Consider the following 18088-nt stretch of genomic DNA (forward strand, 5'->3'; position numbering starts at 1 on the left):
TCCTCTCCCAGGCCTCACAGGTGACCAAGCCGACCTGGACAAGAGAAAAGAAATATTTGGGGCAAACCTGATACCTCCAAAGAAGCCAAAAACCTTCCTGCAGCTGGTGTGGGAGGCCCTGCAGGATGTCACCCTCATCATCCTGGAGGTCGCTGCACTGGTCTCCCTGGGCCTCTCCTTCTACCACCCACCCGGAGACAGCTCCGGAGAGTGTGAGTATGAAGCAGCTCCAGCAGTATCACTTCCAATAAAAATGTCTCTCTGTCACTCGTTTGGAGGTCTTGAGACAGACACAGACACACACACACACACACACACACACACACACACACACGCTGTGTAATCTCTGGTATCTCCACTATTGCGCAGAGCAGCAAACGACTATAGTTGCGTTGACTGGCTGACATCACTTCCTCTGACATTACCGGCACTCGCTGACACACTTACACCTACATTTGTGCACACACACTTTTTAATTGGTGAGGCAGGTCGCACTTTGTTGATGACCTGCCTGAAGAGGTCAAGTGACTCATCGATTATAGGGCTAATTTGTGTGTGTGTGTGTGTGTGTGTGTGTGTGTGTGCGCGCGTGCACATTATGAATGTGTTAAATGTGCGTATGAAAAGCACCGGGAAGGTTAATGAAGTGTTGAGTAGAAAAATAACCTTGAGCTCCCTGAGCCCATACATCAGCCCTGTGAGCTGTGAAACAGGAAATGAAGACAGAGACCATAATGAGGTGCTGAGTCAGCGACATCAGTCATTGCTCCCAACATTATCACAGTAATGGAATTCAGTTACCCAGACAAAGGGGCCAGTCATCATTTTTACGGGGCTTAAACACGGCGGCGGCGGAAGCACAAGGCTAGTCAATCAAATCATTGTTTCTCTTTTTAATTGATTTTGTAGTTGTTATTATTGATCGACTGTAATTGTGTCAATCGAGAAAAGTGCTTGTTCTTTGTAGATTCCTGTTTTGTGTGTGCCATTTTTAGCCGCTTTGCTCTTTCATTGAGCTCTTTGCATCACCGAATCCAAATAAAGCAGAGAACTACCAAAGGAATCATTATGCTAATAACTGCGTCCAGTGCAGACACATAATCAAGCTTCCCTTTAACTGGTGGCAATAAAAAAGAAGAAAAAAAAAAGGGTGCCAATATGCAAGTCTCTTCTCATATTTGAAATACATGAATACATATGAATCTAAATCAGCACATAATGTCCTGGGGATATGAATAGATGTGAATAGCAGAGTGATTCAGCAAGATTAGCATCACCGTATTCACAAAAACATCAAATGAATGTAGGTGTGAGTTACAGAGGAGCGATGAACAACATCTGCAGCAGACTGTCTTGAAAATCAGATGATGTCCTGATACTATGAATTTGACCCAATGACAGAAAAACTGCTCATAAAAATTTCAATAGATGTAATAAATCGAACCATGAATAAATATCACTATGAAATCATCAGTTATAATATACTAAAAGTGATGATAAATCCTATAAAGGTGACCAGAATAATACAATCATAATCAAAATCCGCAAAAAAAAAAAAAAAAAAGGATGGAACCTATAAAAAATATACAGTATGTGCAGATCTTTGTAAAATATTGATTCTATACTAATATTGGCTTATAATACTGATTTCTGATGGTCTGGCTTATCCAACGCAGGGAAAAGTTGACACCAAGATAACTTGGACCAACCAGACGCCCACACACCATCCACACACATCCACGAACACAAGCACACATTTCTCACTGCCTTTTTTTTTCTTTTTTTTTACCGTTTTGTCTATTCATAGGTTCAAAAAAAAAAGAAGCTCTGTGGTCCAGAAATAGATGTTGGTGGGAGGGCTTGAATTTCATTTACATTTGAAAAAAGCCTGGCTGCAGATAAATGAGTCGGGTCCTTAATTGGCTCTGTATCAAATATAAAACATGCAACATGTGAAAAACACAGGAGACACTGAAATCAACATGGTTCGGTAAAGAATCCAAACAAATTATTTAAACTGTCTTTGAAGCTCACAGACTTTAATTCATTCATTCACATTCCACCCAGTCATAAGTTTCTCAGTCACCTGCAAATGTGAAATTATTTTGTGTGTTTGGGTGTTTTGTTGGCACTTCAGCACCACGGACAGCTACTATCCTCATTGTACTTATCATACTGTGACACTGTGCTGCAGTGACGGACGGAACTCATCCATCTAAATTGTTTTAATAAATGACAGCAATATATATTATATTAATATTTGACAACAAGACTATAAGAGCCACAATTCACTATAAATATATATGTTTTAACATTAATAAGACTTTGAAAATAAATTGTTATGGATATTGCATTACAAATCTGTGATGTTAAAATTGAAAGAGTTTTTCGACACAATCCCTAGATTGATCATTGATTAACAAAATTAAAGTCAATAGCAATCCTATATGAATCTAGGGATATATTACATTATAAGGCCCTGTTTAATATATTACTCACTTATACATCCTTACATAACTTATCGTGTGGGGATGTGGGCGGTAACATTTAACCTTTGTCTCGCAGCAAAAAAACCACACTATGATCACACTCGCCCTTTGTTTCTAAATTCCCACACACAAATGAAGTAACACACACACACACACACGTTAGTCTGAATGATAAATAATCTTTAAGGAGGTAGAATAGTTCTGAATTTCAAAATACTAACATGTTACGTGTCAATACCAGGAGCTCATTTTCCCCAGACCAAGATGAACTGTAGAAAACGTACTGTGGAGTAGCATGACTTTTCCACAAGGGTGTTGAATCAGGAGCAACTGGACTTGGTTGTACATTCTTGAACAGTTGCTCCTGATTCAACACCCTTTTGGATAACTATGACCTGGATGAATGAGAATCTCCACAGACAACATGACCCTTTTTTTCATCAGAGGATGTGAAAAGAACGAGCGTACAAAAGGAAAAATATTCAGTACATTTAAATAGATAAATCATTAACTTCAAATACATACAGTATGTGTGCATGTTCCTGGTGGTCTCACAGATGAAGGAGAATAATTTTGTTACTGCGTGCAGTGTAGCATATTGATTGGAGCCCCTCTGTAGTGCACCAGTTAGTCCAAATTGCTTCTACAGTCTAGTTGTTGGTTCCATGAGACCCCAGAAAAATCTTATGTTTATAATATGGACTCTCTTGTGAGCTGTTCATTTTGTGTGTGTGTGTGTGTGTGTGTTCAAAGTAAATCGCCCCACTGGGGACAGCCTGCCAGGAGTATAGAGCACAATTGCTCCCACGATATTACAAGAGGCAAGGCGAGGAGGACTGGGAATAGGCCTTTTTTCATTCTCAAATGTGCTCCAGTCTGTCGGTGCACAGCCAGGGGACGACAGTGCCTCCATTTGAAGTAGAGTAAATGAATCAAAAAAAGGCTCATTCCATGAGTTCATTTTTTTTTTTACAGAGCTGTCTTTGATATTGCTCTCATTGCACATTTGTAAAGAAATTGCACATCCACATTTCTTTCCCCCTACATTCACACACACTCTGCCCACATAGTCACAGCCGTTCATTGAGCGTGAGCTTTGATTACACCTGTGCCAGAATACCTCAGTACACTGTTTAAGCATGTATGAAAAACAAGTTAATGCTTGTAAATTTATGACACCTCCCCAACTTTCACGAAAACCGCAGCCTGTGGCGCAGCGGCGGGCGGGGTAGAGGACGATGGCGAGGCGGAAGCCGGCTGGATCGAGGGCGTGGCCATCCTGTTGTCTGTGGTGTGTGTGGTGCTCGTCACGGCCTTCAACGACTGGTCGAAGGAGAAGCAGTTCCGTGGGCTGCAGAACCGCATCGAGCAGGAGCAGAAATTCCAGGTGGTCCGCGGTAGCCAGGTGATACAGCTGCCCGTGGCCGACATCATGGTCGGAGATATCGCACAGATCAAATACGGTAGGTGTGAGGAGATGTGTTAGCTTACTCACTTTATTCCACACAGTGAAGGGCAGTAAACTCAAAATGCAAATATTGTCTTGGTGTAAATTCATTGCTCAAAGAGCTTTGAAACAGAATCCATTGAATATTTCGACCTCAATATTATGGTGCGTTGACACTGGAAGCAACTCAAATTATTTTTAAGTGAGTAGACCACATACAGAGTCAATGCAAAGAAGCGGCTGGAGACAAATTTCGCAATTTAATAAGCTGCAGACGGACACATATAATGAGCAACACACACACCCTGTCACAATACTATCATGTAAAAGACATATACCGCATTGAACAACGCTCTTGCCTGAATGTTATTCTCTGATGAATTTTCTCATCAAATTTTGGATCTGTCACACGCATAACTGTAAGTCAATCCACTGCGGATAGCGACTCTTTTGCATCTCCGTTGTTGCAGGCGATCTGCTTCCAGCGGATGGAGTGTTGATCCAGGGCAATGACCTGAAGATTGATGAGTCATCACTGACCGGCGAGTCCGACCACGTCAAGAAGGCGGCAGACAGGGACCCCATGCTGTTGTCTGGTAGGACGCCAGTTGATGCACACTTTTCCGGCGCGCAATGTTGTGAAACGCAGAGTTGGTGACTAGACGTTGATACTTAGCTCTCTAAACTTTTCCCCTTATTCAAATGTCTCCCTTGTGAAAGTGAATCACATTACTGAGTTTGGACTTGATTTTTTTATCCCTTCAACTAGACAGTTATATTGTACTGACCTGCATTTCTTAAATCAATCAATCAAATTGTATTTGTATTTCTCATTAACACAAATCAAAATTTGCCTGTACAATGCGCAACATCCTCTGTGTTTAACCCTCGACTGTATTGAGGAAAAGCTAAAAAAGAAAAACCTTTTAACAGGGGGGAAAACAAACACAGAATCCTCAAGGAGGGACACAAGTGAGGCATCCCTCTCCCAGAACGGACAGAAGTGCAATAGATGTCGCGAAATAACAGCACTTCACCAAAATAAATGGAGAGATATATAATTGTTTTTAAGTTTTTTATGCAAAAAGAAAATACGTGTCACCCTGCATCGGAACTGAGCCAGAGAAAAAAAGTTTGGTTTATTATACCTACTAGCTGAACGGCACAACCTCTTATTATCCATTCACCACCTCTAAATAAATTACAGAAATAGAAAATTCTACCTTTTCCCCTTGTACAGAATTTTTTTTTTTATAATAATTTCAGTTGACAGTCACCTTGAAAGCCTCTGAGAAATTTTAGTTGTTTTTAATTGTAAGGTTTGGTTTGTCTAGCTCCTTTTAAACAATCTATCTTAAACAAAATCAAATTAAGCCACAGTCCTGGCAGTGTCTCAGACGGAGGACAAAAAGGTCAGTTTTTTAATCCGGTTTTCCCTCTTTATTGGTTTAGTTTTTGCTGCAGCAGAAACACCAGCATTTGCAGCTGTATGATGCTTAGAAATGAAGAACTTCCCTGATAACAGAAACGTGGGTTAATCTGTTCTCAAATCTTGCTATTTTCTTTCGTGTGGATAATTAGCTTTGTGCCTTTTTGCCACCTCCTTTAATTAGTCTCTTATTCACGCTCATCGACTGACTCTGGCAAAGGTTAATCATTTTCCATCTGAACTGTACATATTCACATACACTCAAGTGTAGTGCAGCCTGCAAGTATTTGCACACGGATTGTGGCTGTCAACTCCTGCCCATTAATTTTCAACTAAAACAGTGAATGGGGTGAAAGTGCAGAATTTTGGCTTCAATAATGTTTGTTTACAAAAATGTTCATTACAGATGAACAAAGAATGTAATTTTAAAGCAAATGCAGAAAATATTTATAATCCAGCTGTAACATATTATTATTATTATTATAATTATAACACTCTGCTGCTGTTCTCCAGGGACCCATGTGATGGAGGGGTCAGGGCGCATGGTGGTGACCGCCGTCGGTGTCAACTCTCAGACTGGAATCATCTTCACCCTGCTGGGGGCCAACACCGAAGAAGAAGAGAAGAAAGAAAAGAAAGGTAAGATGATTATTTTCTTGAATTTATCATTTTATAAACATGTCCAGTAAGAGGTTTTTTTTCTGCAGTTGCCTCAGTAATACTGAGGATATTTTCTATATGTGTGTATATTCATAATGTAAGTGTTAAAGGTTATAAATGATAAACTCCAATGAACAGATGACACCTTGTTTAAACTCTCATGAACTGTATCAACCTTTTTGTAGGTATTCGTTGTACATTACCTGACAAACCCGAATGTGTATATATTTGTGTGAAACGAGTGTTGGTGGAACAGTTGTGAGCTGCAGTATCCAGATTTAGCCACATTATTGTCCTTTCTCTCTTTTCGTTTCAAAATTCGCCGTGATCGACGTGCAGTGGAAGACGGACACCGGAACACAGGTAGTGTATTTCCTTGCTCCGACCTCTGGGAGTGATCCTTTCAATCTGTAACCCCTCCTGACATTCCCCGATAAACCACCGTTACTCTCTTCACCCCTGTCCAGCATCCAAGCACCTTTTCCCCTCAGTCTTAATTCCTCACTTAAAAAGAGAAGCCTCATCACCGCAACACTGCATCTTTTTAAGTGCTGACAGATTCAATGACACATTTCACAATGCATAATCCTCTCCTCCTATAACAGGCTCTGCTTTCATCAAACCAACTAACCCGCATTCAACATCGAGGCCCGCTTCATAGACGCGTTGAATGCCATGAATAGAGCAAGGCTGTCAGACTCGTCTTATGTGCTTCATAACAGAACGATGACATGAGAGCGACAGCCTTGCAGATGTACAGCACATGTACCAGCAGCAGAGAGTAAAGTAGAAAGTAAAAGCTTTCGTATAATACATTTTACACTACGCACATTTATCCTCAGAAGGAATTTGTTGCCAGTGTTACCTGTTACCTGTTACATGAAGCACATTGAGCATTTTGCTCCAGTACTGTCTCACTGTACATGGTAACTGTGAACATGTCATCCTCTGTGGCGATACTTCCTTCATCTGATCTTAACACAAACAAAAATTGACACGGTGTGTTTTCTCGTCTGGACTTGTTCTGTTACTGGTCAACAATATGATTGTGATATGACTCTATCATATCATAGCGTAAAATGGATTAATCCGATCAGTTTGATGTAACACGCAACGTGGGTCCAGGGAATTTATCATTGAACAATGACATCAGGTCATTTACATTAATACTCCTGTAATCATCTTTAATCATCGATTTAAAATAGCTGATTTTTTTCAATTTACAAAAAAATACCACGTATTGTGCTCAATATTTGATTTGTTAGTAAAATGTAAATAAGTTCATTTTACTTAAAGTTGCATTGACAATACTTAAATATAAATAAATATATATATAAAGCATTAATATAACTAAACTAATGTACAACAAAGTCATTTTATGTTGAAATATCTTCGAGAACCTAAAGCAAGTACAGTTTCATAGGCAAAGCACTTGACCTGGATATCTGAGAATCTTCACATCCCTGGTTAATATGTGAGGCCTTTTACATTTTATTTACTTTTACATTGGAGATGTTTAGCTTCAAATTGGTTACATAACATCTTTTAGCTCATATGTTTCGGATTTTTGCTGAAATTGTGTTTTTTTGATGCTTAAAGCTGTGACACAAATAACATGGTTTAAATTAACTTCACACTGCCAATAATCAAAGCTGAAATGACAATGTATGCAATCAAGACACAATATGAAAGAGGTTAAATACAATATTAGCACTACCGATTACTTCACATACAGGATTATATGCGGTGCATTGAAACAAACAGGTGTCTTGTTAAATCAACTTAGAGTAGTTTGTTTGTTTTTTTGAAGCTCTGGTTTCACCTTTTGTTATATTGTTTTACACATATGTTCAGATTTCATGTTTCATGTCTGTCCAACGTTTGTTAATTAACATTTTCCTAAAGCTCTTACTTCTGAGGTTCACATAAAGATAAGTACATGTACAAATAAATGCATTTATAATTCACACTGATTCCATTTTAGCCGTCACACACAGTCTTCACATGCTGAATCTAATAAATGTGCTATAACCATGTTATTTCTGTTCATTGTCCTGTGTGTGCACATGTGTGTGTGTGTGTGTGTGTGTGTGCGCGTGTGTTTGTTTTGTTCATTCGTGTTCGACCATCATGGCTAGACTGCTCCCATCCCTCTATCCACCCTATCGCAACTATAGCCACGGATGGGGCTGCAGGTATTAATGCCATTGGCAGTGCCAGCCTAATTAATGGTAGGTTGACAAACCATCTGATCTTTGATGTCTTTCTGTCGTGACCTGGTGACTCCTTCTGTACCTTCACCTCTCTCCAGTTGCCTCCTACCATGGCTGCTCACCCTCTGCTCCACCTCCCGCCTCAGTTGTGTCGGAACCCCCTTATGTCCTCGCTGTCCATACATTTCATCTTTACGTGGGAAACGTGTTCCTCTCTTTATCCTATTACTGATGTCAAAATCTATGATCATGTTGCGTAAAAAAAAAATGTTTTGCTCCATCTTTAAATGCAAAGTAAAATTAAATTAATAAATCCCTTTATTTGGTGAAAGTAATAGAAGTTGTGGAAAACATTGAAGCCTTTCTCTATACGTTCATGAAAAAAAGAATAAGGAAAACATGATGTCACTTTTAAAGAAACAGTTTGTGAAATACATTAACTTTTCTTTCTTGCTGAGCATTAGAAAAGAGGAAGAAGAAAACGTCTGTCGTATGACGCCGACATGTTGGGTTGTGTACAGGTTTTTATTAAGAACAAACAAGATATAACATTTTAATTACTGAGCTTTAGGCGTGCTAGTAGGCAGCTTTTGTTTTCATTGGACATCGTCCTGCAGACTGTTTTCCCGTTTCCAATCTTTGTGCAAAGATAAGCTAACTGGCTGCTGGCTGTAGCTTCGTACTGACTGAACAGACGTGATAATGGTTTCAACCCTCTCATTTAACTCCTGATATAAAAATCCATATGGGTGTTTCTTAAAAAATATAAAACTGTGAAATGTGCCGTATAGGTTTAGATTTCTTAGAGTAAACAAGATGCCACTAGAATGGAATAGTCCTGCTGAAGGGCCCTCCCCTTTAGTTGGTAGTCTCCTGAGATCACTTTGTGCAGATCCTCTATTTCTGTGTTAGCTGGATGGGATGCAAAAAGACAAATTTCATTCATTGTTGCAATGGGTTCTTTCTTATCCTCGTCTCCTTGGAGATTAGCCCCAAAGTGTTTGTACCCAAGGCGGGATGGGCGTCATCTGCACTGTAGTGGTGACTTTGAGCTGTCCTGGGCTGCATCAGGGAGATTTTTTTCATCTCCAGCTTCCTCTTTTTTTTATGACTTAGGGGAATTTGGCTAATGTGGACGTTAGGGTGAAACAAGCAATTTGTTCTCCATACACATGCAGACGATTCTGTGAAAGTAGTCTTCTGGCTCTCATTGACTTATTTTTTCTAACTGGCATTTAAGTATAAAGCACAGAAAGACAGATTTTGTGCAGTTCATGCCTACCACTGAGACAAAGTGCAAATCCCTGTAATTAGAGCCTGGGACGATGATGGGATCAACGCTGCAGTATATCATAAACGCTCTCTTAATAATGCTGTCTTATTTTGTAAAGGTTATGTGTACATTTGTTTTTGAAAGGATAGGACTAGGATTTTAAAAGGATGTGCGCAGCATGTGTACGTCTACATGTGTACTCATAACAATATTGTTTGACTGAAAATGCAAATATGATTTAAGTCCACTCCTTGTATGAGCAGAATCCAACAGTATAATATATTCACTGTCCCCAAACTCCAGTTTTCAACTTGCCTCCAGTTGTTCTTATATAACTTCACCATGTGGGAGGCTCTCTCTCTCTCTCTCTCTCTCTCTCTCTCTCTCTCTCTCTCTCTCTCTCTCTCTCTCTCTCTCTCTCTCTCTCTCTCTCTGTCTCTGTCTCTGGTCTCTTTATTGTTCACATCTCCAGTCTGCTTCCCTCTGAGTGTGTGATCTTGCATGTGCTGTTTTTCTCTAATGCATGCTGTCTCTTGTGTCGTGGTGTACTCTCCCTCACCGTCAGTGTTCAGTGTAAATGCTGGATCTATGTGTTGATATCTCATTTTTATACCCTGACAATTTGACACGTATATATTTGACAACGTGTTGGGAATTACCTGTGCTCGTGAAGTACGTCTTTAACACAGTAACAGTGTTTAAAGACGGGGGAAAAATCAGGAAAAAGTGTTTTTTGTCATCATTCAGAATAATAATATATCACACTCTCTACACCTTGATGTCAAACATTTTTAATTCTGAAAGGACCCATCAAATGTTTTAATTGCCTGATTATTTGCTTTTGGAATAAAATAAAGTCTATTAAATAAAAAATTTCTCACACTTCACAACAAGAAAATCTGCACACTACAGTATTTGTCCTTTATTGGTTTGACTCGCACTTACATTTTATTGTAGCTGCTAGTTACATCGCATCACTTACATTTCACAAGCCTTTCTATGTGACTGTCGCAGAGACGTTGTATTAAAAGTCATTCTCCTGTCTCCTTGTCTGTGGTTTTTGGTCCTCGCTGTGTTCGTTGTCTCTGTGGTGATAATTTGTTGACGTGTCTGCCTTGGTTATTTTTGTTGTTACTGTCTTGTATGTCTCCATCATAGGTAAAATGCAAGATGGCAATATGGAGAACAACCAGATAAAAGGTAATCAAACCACATCGTCCACCCTCTCCTCTCCTCTCCTCTCCTCTCCTACCTCCTCCTCCTCCTCCTCCTCCTCCTCCTCGCTCTTCTTCTCATCATCTTTTCCCTTCTATGGTGTGTGATGTAAGCTCTGGGTCAAATGCAGGTGGAAAATCCTCCGTTACTTTATTTATTCCAGCCTACAGTGTTCTAAACACCGAGGTCTAAATGGATTGTTGCAGTGCTAATTCCGATTGGATTCCAAGGGACTCTGACGGTCCCCTGTCATTCAACCACCAACAATCGCAAAAACGACAAAGTGTCAGAAGGACTTGCACCTTTTATTCGACCCAGGTTTTACCACCAGTCACGTTAGGTTAGAAAATCCCTGCTCTCCACCCTGTCTGTCACCGAAGTGTTGTCCCTGGTCTGTTGTTCTGTTGTTGTTGTTGTTGTTGTTGTGTTGTTGACTTGTCTTGTTCTCTAGAAGAGAACAGCAGCCTGGTCCTGTACTAGTGTATCCCCCTCACCCAGGCTACCCTTCTCCAACAAACAAACAAACCCCAAACTGTCCTTTTAGTACTTTTCCCAAGTTATGTACCACAACCTGGTTTTCCCCCTTTGCTCATGAAATTTGCCCCAGACGATAGACGATGGTGCACCTCATGCTTATTTTTCTCACTGTTAATGTATCATGTTGAATCTATGAAAAGTGAAACAAAATGCGAGTTCTCCCAAAATGATGCCTTAACATAGCCTATTGTGTCTGACAAACCCAAACAATAATATTAAATAGGATAAAAGATGAAACAGTTCCCCCAGAAGCAAAAGGAGTGAAAGGGTCAATGAAGAACAAAGTGCAGTTTTCCGAAGATGAACATTTGTCTTTAAATTCGAGCGCTTTGATTTTGCTCTTCTGCTGCAAACAGCTGGATACACACAATGTTGTCTGCCTGGTGTTGCGGAGGAGGAAAAAACAAAACGCAACAGCTAGAGAGTGTGACAAATGTTCAACATTAAAAGTTTTTTCATAAGCATCAAACACGAGGCTCATTGTGATTGGGAAACTGGAAGGATTCTTGGTAATGGGCTACGTTTACAAAGAAGCACAGCACTGTGCGTGTGCCTGGGCGTGTGCGTGTGAGAGGGATCGAGAGAGGGAAAAAGATGGAGGGGGATGGAGACAGAGTGAGATACCTGAGATTACTGCCTGAACAGTATTATTATTATTTTTTCAAAAGCTTTTGTTTCTACACCGTAAAGCAGAAAAAATATCCATTACTCTCTCAGTGACATGGAGACTGATCATTTATTTAATTTGAACATGGATCAATATGTGCTTCACAAAATTATCTTTAGCAGACCTTTTGATTTGGACTGTTCTACAAGTGGAAGAAGTCTGATTCAATTTGATTTACAAATATAGGTAACTGTCTACAGAGAAATTGTGTTTTGTGAGTTTGAGCCTACATCCTGGTTAAATAGTCTGTCTCAGTAAAATATAAGATCAGGTACAATTCATGTATGTGCTTTCTCTCTTTGGGGCTTTCCAGTAATTATCATTTTATCATTATTATTGAAATAGAAGTGCAACTTTTCATGCGGTCCAGCTATAACATGATAAAGTATATAAGGTCAGATAACTTACCCAGCAACTGAGATTAACTACAGAACAATGTTGTATTAATGTTGTTATTATGCTACACATTGGCCTCTAGAAGTCTTGGGACTACTTTATTACTAAAAAACTGATTTATTCTCTCTTTTGATTCAATTGATTGAAAAAGAACTTGTGAAATGTGCTACACTCGTTGTATATAACGTTTCCTTTGTCTTACCTGCTGCACATGACATGCACCTGGGATGTAGGACCATTGAATTATTCATCACTTTAAATGTGTTTGTGATAAAAAGATAGGAAGACTGATAAGAAATACACTCTTCCCCTAACTGCAGCATATAAGACCTACAGTTCCGTGATTTTAAATGCTTAATGGTTCAAAGTCCATTTGGTTTTGCCAAAAGCCAATTCTGGGACAAAAATAAACAATCCTAATTTCCATACATAAAATATTATATGTACCAATAAGTCTCATCTTGTCAAGGGACATCTTGTTTTAAATCTGGGTGTTATAGCCCGGCTCTAGCATGGATCTTCCTCATTTCTTTGGTTTAATCTCTATTTCTAACACTGCTGCTGTCTGTTTTTTTGTTGTTGTTTTTTTGTGGTGTTTACAGTAAAGAAGCAGGATGGAGCAGCTGCCATGGAGATGCAACCTCTGAAGAGTGCTGAAGGCGGAGAGACCGAGGAAAAAGAGAGGAAGAAACCGTCCGTTTCCAAGAAGGAGAAGTCTGTGCTGCAAGGGAAGTTGACCAAACTGGCCGTCCAGATCGGCAAAGCAGGTACAGCAAATTGCTCATCGCTCACCGGGGCATTTAAATCAGGGACAAAAAGGCAATGAACCATCGTTCTGTCCATCAAAGCGAGATATTTCACAAAGACGAGACTCACTTCTTGGTCCCTCATAGCATTTAGAGCAGTTAGGGAGTAAGCGTCAGAATTATGGAACAGTAAAGAGCCTGTTTCTAAATGACCTGTCTTCCAGGGAACCGCTGAATCGTTGTAGTGGGAACAAGAGAGACTTTATTATGCTGCTCGTTCCCTTTCTGCAACTTTAAAATCGAGTTGATAATTCGATTTAATTTAAAGCATTTCATGGTTCCCCTGAGTTCGACCACACTTGCAATAGATCTGTACTAGCAAGCAGTTTTAGTAACATGCCCACATGCCACATGTGCCCACATTGTGGGTGTCCTGTGGCAGCAACACAGTTGGATTACTGCTGAACAGATAGAAGTAATACGATGCAAATGTTTCCTGACCAGTCGGGAGAATTAAAGATCATTTCAAGTCTGAATCCCCACAAATCCTCACAATATTCATTGATAGCGGTCAAGGGGGTTAAAAGAGCCCGGACCGCCAAGGCATTATTCTAAGCGGCTATATTCTTATTTCGCTCACTTCAACTTGAAACGTTTTCAGAGCGTCCCTTTAAAGACGTCCTCATTTTTACAGTGTGCTGTTGTATCAGCGCCGTTGGCCTGAGTGATGGAATGAGGACGCGGTGTCAGAACAATAAAATACCGTGGATGGATTAGTGTACAAGCAGCACCGTTTGATCATACGGAGCTCCTGTCGGTCTGGTAGAAAATATTGGGACTTCTAACACCTGACCTTCTGGCATCTCTGTTGGTCTGCATGTGCTGCACTTTACTGTGGCTTATCGGATGTAATCAGCCAAACCTGTTCTCCATATACCTGACACCAGGAGCTGATTAGCAATCAGATATGGAATACAGTAAAATACCCTAAATATACGTATGTAGGAAATGTCTATCAGAAAGCAAAGTACAAACTATCATTTGCACAAAGTTACGTACAGTTAATCCCACAAACTGGAATCAGGGGCGTTTGACGATGGAGGAAAGAGCAAAACCTGGTTATGGTGTGTCCAGGCTTTTTGACCAAGACCCACAAGCAGGTATTCTTTAGCATGCCAGCTAATAAAATAGACCTCGCTAAGGAAGTAAGGCAGTCCAATACAACAGCCCTGCAATGAGTAGACCGAAGTTAGGTTTCTATTTCCGTTCTTACAGTTTTTATTGCTAAAAAAATATTAGGACAAAGTACCGCACTACTCATCTAGTCTGTTGATTCTTTGTCCCAGTAGCAACAATACTCGGCCATCGCAGAAAATTCTCCTAAAGGTCCCTACTACTCAAACCGGGCAGGGTAAATCTGCCTTATGTTTTTCATAACGAGATATCAACTTCCAAAATGAAGCACCTTTGGAATAGCAGATCGGTTCATTGTATGATGTTGCATTCTTTTGGAATGAGGTTTGGCAAGCCTGGTCCGTTTAGACTTGGACGTTCCCTGTATAGACGGCAATAAATCAGTTTACTTTTGTCCAGTTGTCTGGAGTTGGTCCCTGGATGCTACGCGTAAAATAAAGTGAAACTCCCCTCAGCCTGTTGATCACTGGCAATTTCCAATGAAATTTTGTTTTTTTTCTTTTCATCCTCTCCTCAGCTGATGCCTGTTGTATTACGTCTTTCTTCTTTCAGGTTTGCTCATGTCGGCCATCACAGTCATCATCCTGGTCCTGTATTTCGCCATCGACAACTTTGTGCTGCAGAAGCTACCCTGGATGCCAGAGTGCACTCCCATTTACATCCAGTTCTTCGTCAAGTTCTTCATCATCGGTGTAACTGTGTTGGTGGTGGCCGTGCCAGAGGGGCTGCCGCTGGCTGTCACCATTTCCCTGGCATACTCTGTCAAGGTGAGCAATGCCAAATACTGTACATACAATGAGGTACTGCAGGCGTGTATGAATTTTTTAATAGTTATATATCTATCTATCTATCGATATAGACATAAGCAGAAAATGTGTGGGAAGCATTTTGTTTCTTTGACTGTTGCTGTGATTTATATTACATAAGCAGTTTCACATGTTAGCACAGACCTCCCTCTTTTTGTACTGGTAGCCTTTATAGCAACTGAAGTTCCACCAGTGCAAGTCCATGCTTGACTATATTGTGCATCCATTTATTAGTTATGGATTTTTCCATAAGCATTTTGTTCGAACGTGCATAGTTATGTGTCACAGTCGACCATTTTGTTTCCTACTGACAGAAAATGATGAAAGACAACAACCTGGTGCGTCACCTGGATGCGTGCGAAACAATGGGCAACGCTACCGCTATCTGCTCCGACAAGACAGGCACGCTAACTACCAACCGCATGACAGTTGTGCAGTGTTACGTCGCAGATGTGCACCATAAAGTGGTCCCAGAGCCTGGGGTTCTGCCGCCCAAATCACTGGACTTACTGGTCAATTCCATCTCCCTCAACAGCGCCTACACCACTAAGATACTGGTAAGATACCTGCAATGTTGAACTCTCCCCTAGTGGAGGCCTTTCGCCAAGTAACGCAAATAAGATGACAAAATATTGTTGCGTGAAATATGTTCACTTATTTATCACATATAAAATGGTAATCTAGTGTTATGGTTTTTCATGTGTAATTTGAAAAACCACACGCAATAAGTCATTCCATTGTGATTATGATTTCATATGTGGCACTCTCTATGAACCAATGTAACTATATTGAAGTTATTATACTAAAGCCTATGTAGGTAAGACTGTGGGCACGTGCGTGTGTGTCTGTGTGTGTGTGTGTGTGTGTGTGTGTGTGTGTGCGTGCGTGTGTACGTGCATGTTTGTGTGGTGAGATCTGCAGAGCTTTCTTCTTGGCTAAGCAGCAAGTCGATGTCCTTGGCTGCTGCTTTAGATTCACCAAGCATTCACTCAACTTGTCACCTTGAAGACGGTTATGTAATTTTTTTCTTAGCGCATATTCGGAGTGTAGCACACAGGAATTGAATCCAGTCTGTCTTAAGATGGTCCCTTGTTCACAGTGAATGCATCAAAGAGACGCTTTCCCCGAGCCAAAAAAACCTGCATGTAGTAAGAAATAGATAGGTTGTGTGTGTGTACATGGACACACTGTTGTGTCTTGTAATCACAGAATCTGAAAAATCTGTTTTCATGGCTATTTCTTCAGGTCACAGATCGGAAGTAGTATCTTCCATAATAAAGCATTTTGCAAGCATGTCCTGAAAAGCAAAGATTGTCAAGATAAAGATGTCGTTATTTTTCCTGGCATGGCCACGTGTACTCACGTGCGCACATGCACACAACATTTGTGCTTGTCTGCGTGCCACTACCCTTGTAAACCCCTTTGGTGTCTGCTCATTGAAGGCTGACCAACTGACAGACGCCCTTTTGGTACTTGCATGGGGAATAAGCCGGGCAGGCGGGACATCTGCGATAGAGGGATCACACGGATTTCACTGCCTACCCCTCAAGGCACAATCGCAGTGTTAGAATCTTGGTGAAGACAGTGTTAGTCACTGGCTCTCTTTAAGATGGAGAGCCACAGATTCTAGCTCGGGTTTGTTTGACACACAGTAGATACTCTGAGGCAGTGCAGTTACTTTGAAGTTGCCTCAGTTTTCCCCCTTGCCACAGCACACCTCTACCCAGACATTAACAAGATGTTATCTTTAGAAAACCTGGAAGAATGCTTTACAGCGTTACATCAGACTATTGTAACTCCGTAGCTGCTTAGCTCAACGGAATTAAAGCACCTGCAGAGTGCAGCTTACACTTGGTGGATTAAATGGCACTTTTAGTCTGCTTTAATCTCTTCATTTGGTGCACGGTTACCTCGTGCACCAAAGTGCAAGTTAAACTTAGGGGAAACTTGAAATTATATAATCTTACTCTACAGTAATGATCTACAGCATGTACTGTGCTGACCACCTTGCTTCCAAATTGACTACATACATATACATACATATATGCATACAAGTATACCATCATGTACATACATTGTCGATAGCGCGTTACATGTTGGCATGGATTTATTCATTTACAGATGACTCTTATGAGTACAGTATGAAGGAAAGGAAGAAAGTAAAAGCAAGAAGGAGACGGGCAGATATAATTGAGGAATGAAATGAACTTGAAAAGTAAGATGCAAAAGGGAAAATGTCTGAAGAATATTTGGTACATCTCTTCCTGCCTCCCTCAGTGCCACTCATGCAGTAATGCTGGCTGGTGTGTTTTTATATAAGAGGCCAATCCTGTGGGATGCCCAGACGGCTATGCAAGGCTTTGATGGCCAGCACACAAAGGCACAAAGGCAAAGAGGCAGGCTTTGATACCTATATCAGTCCCCTACCGCCTCTCTGGCTTCATGATATAGCCACTGGTATAGCCCTGCTTCTTCTGCAGCACATACAGACTCTACAGTGGAGAATCCTCCTGCTCCAGGGACAAATTCACACAAATTCACACACATTTACCAAACCCTACACACATACAGCATGTGCACACCCACATGTATTTTGCATGCACGGGTGCCTAGACACAAATACTGTAATTTATTTGCACTTATTTCATAGAGCATTTTTTTTGTTTGTCAGGCTTTGGAAGTTTTTCAAATGTTCTTGTTTATAACGTGGTCAAAGCTAGCTGTTTGTAAAGGGATTACATTTTCTTTAAACGGTGACCACTTATTCACATATTCATATATCCTGTAAAGGATATGCACACACGTGCATACACACAAGCACTCAAGCAGATACTTTAGATGTCTCTCGCAGACAAATTACGCATTGCCACAGAGCAGCATGTGCATGTCGTCCTGTGACGTCATTTCAAAGGAACATGCGTCATCGCCAGTGGCAAGAGCCCCGCGGCAAACGCTCGCCCCATAGAATTAGCTTCTTCTTTCTTCCTTTTTTCTGTCGGCGTTCACTTTCGTTCTT

The 18088-nt window shown here is 40.6% G+C and overlaps 1 protein-coding gene across 9 annotated transcripts in view; it reads left to right on the plus strand.

The window, feature by feature from the left end:
* The window catches only part of atp2b2 (ATPase plasma membrane Ca2+ transporting 2), a 107579-nt gene that overhangs the window by 65180 nt on the left and 24311 nt on the right, over positions 1-18088 (plus strand). For all 9 annotated transcript variants that reach the window (XM_035631820.2, XM_035631809.2, XM_047332474.1 and 6 more), the window contains 10 exons: positions 12-212; positions 3695-3952; positions 4407-4532; positions 5879-6004; positions 6365-6388; positions 8164-8256; positions 10670-10711; positions 12929-13093; positions 14819-15033; positions 15387-15629. In XM_035631820.2, the coding sequence (XP_035487713.2) occupies positions 12-212; positions 3695-3952; positions 4407-4532; positions 5879-6004; positions 6365-6388; positions 8164-8256; positions 10670-10711; positions 12929-13093; positions 14819-15033; positions 15387-15629 (1493 nt within the window). The remainder of the gene's footprint in view (positions 1-11; positions 213-3694; positions 3953-4406; positions 4533-5878; positions 6005-6364; positions 6389-8163; positions 8257-10669; positions 10712-12928; positions 13094-14818; positions 15034-15386; positions 15630-18088) is intronic.

Source organism: Scophthalmus maximus, chromosome 6 (genome assembly GCF_022379125.1).
Source record: "Scophthalmus maximus strain ysfricsl-2021 chromosome 6, ASM2237912v1, whole genome shotgun sequence".
NCBI lineage: Eukaryota > Metazoa > Chordata > Actinopteri > Pleuronectiformes > Scophthalmidae > Scophthalmus > Scophthalmus maximus.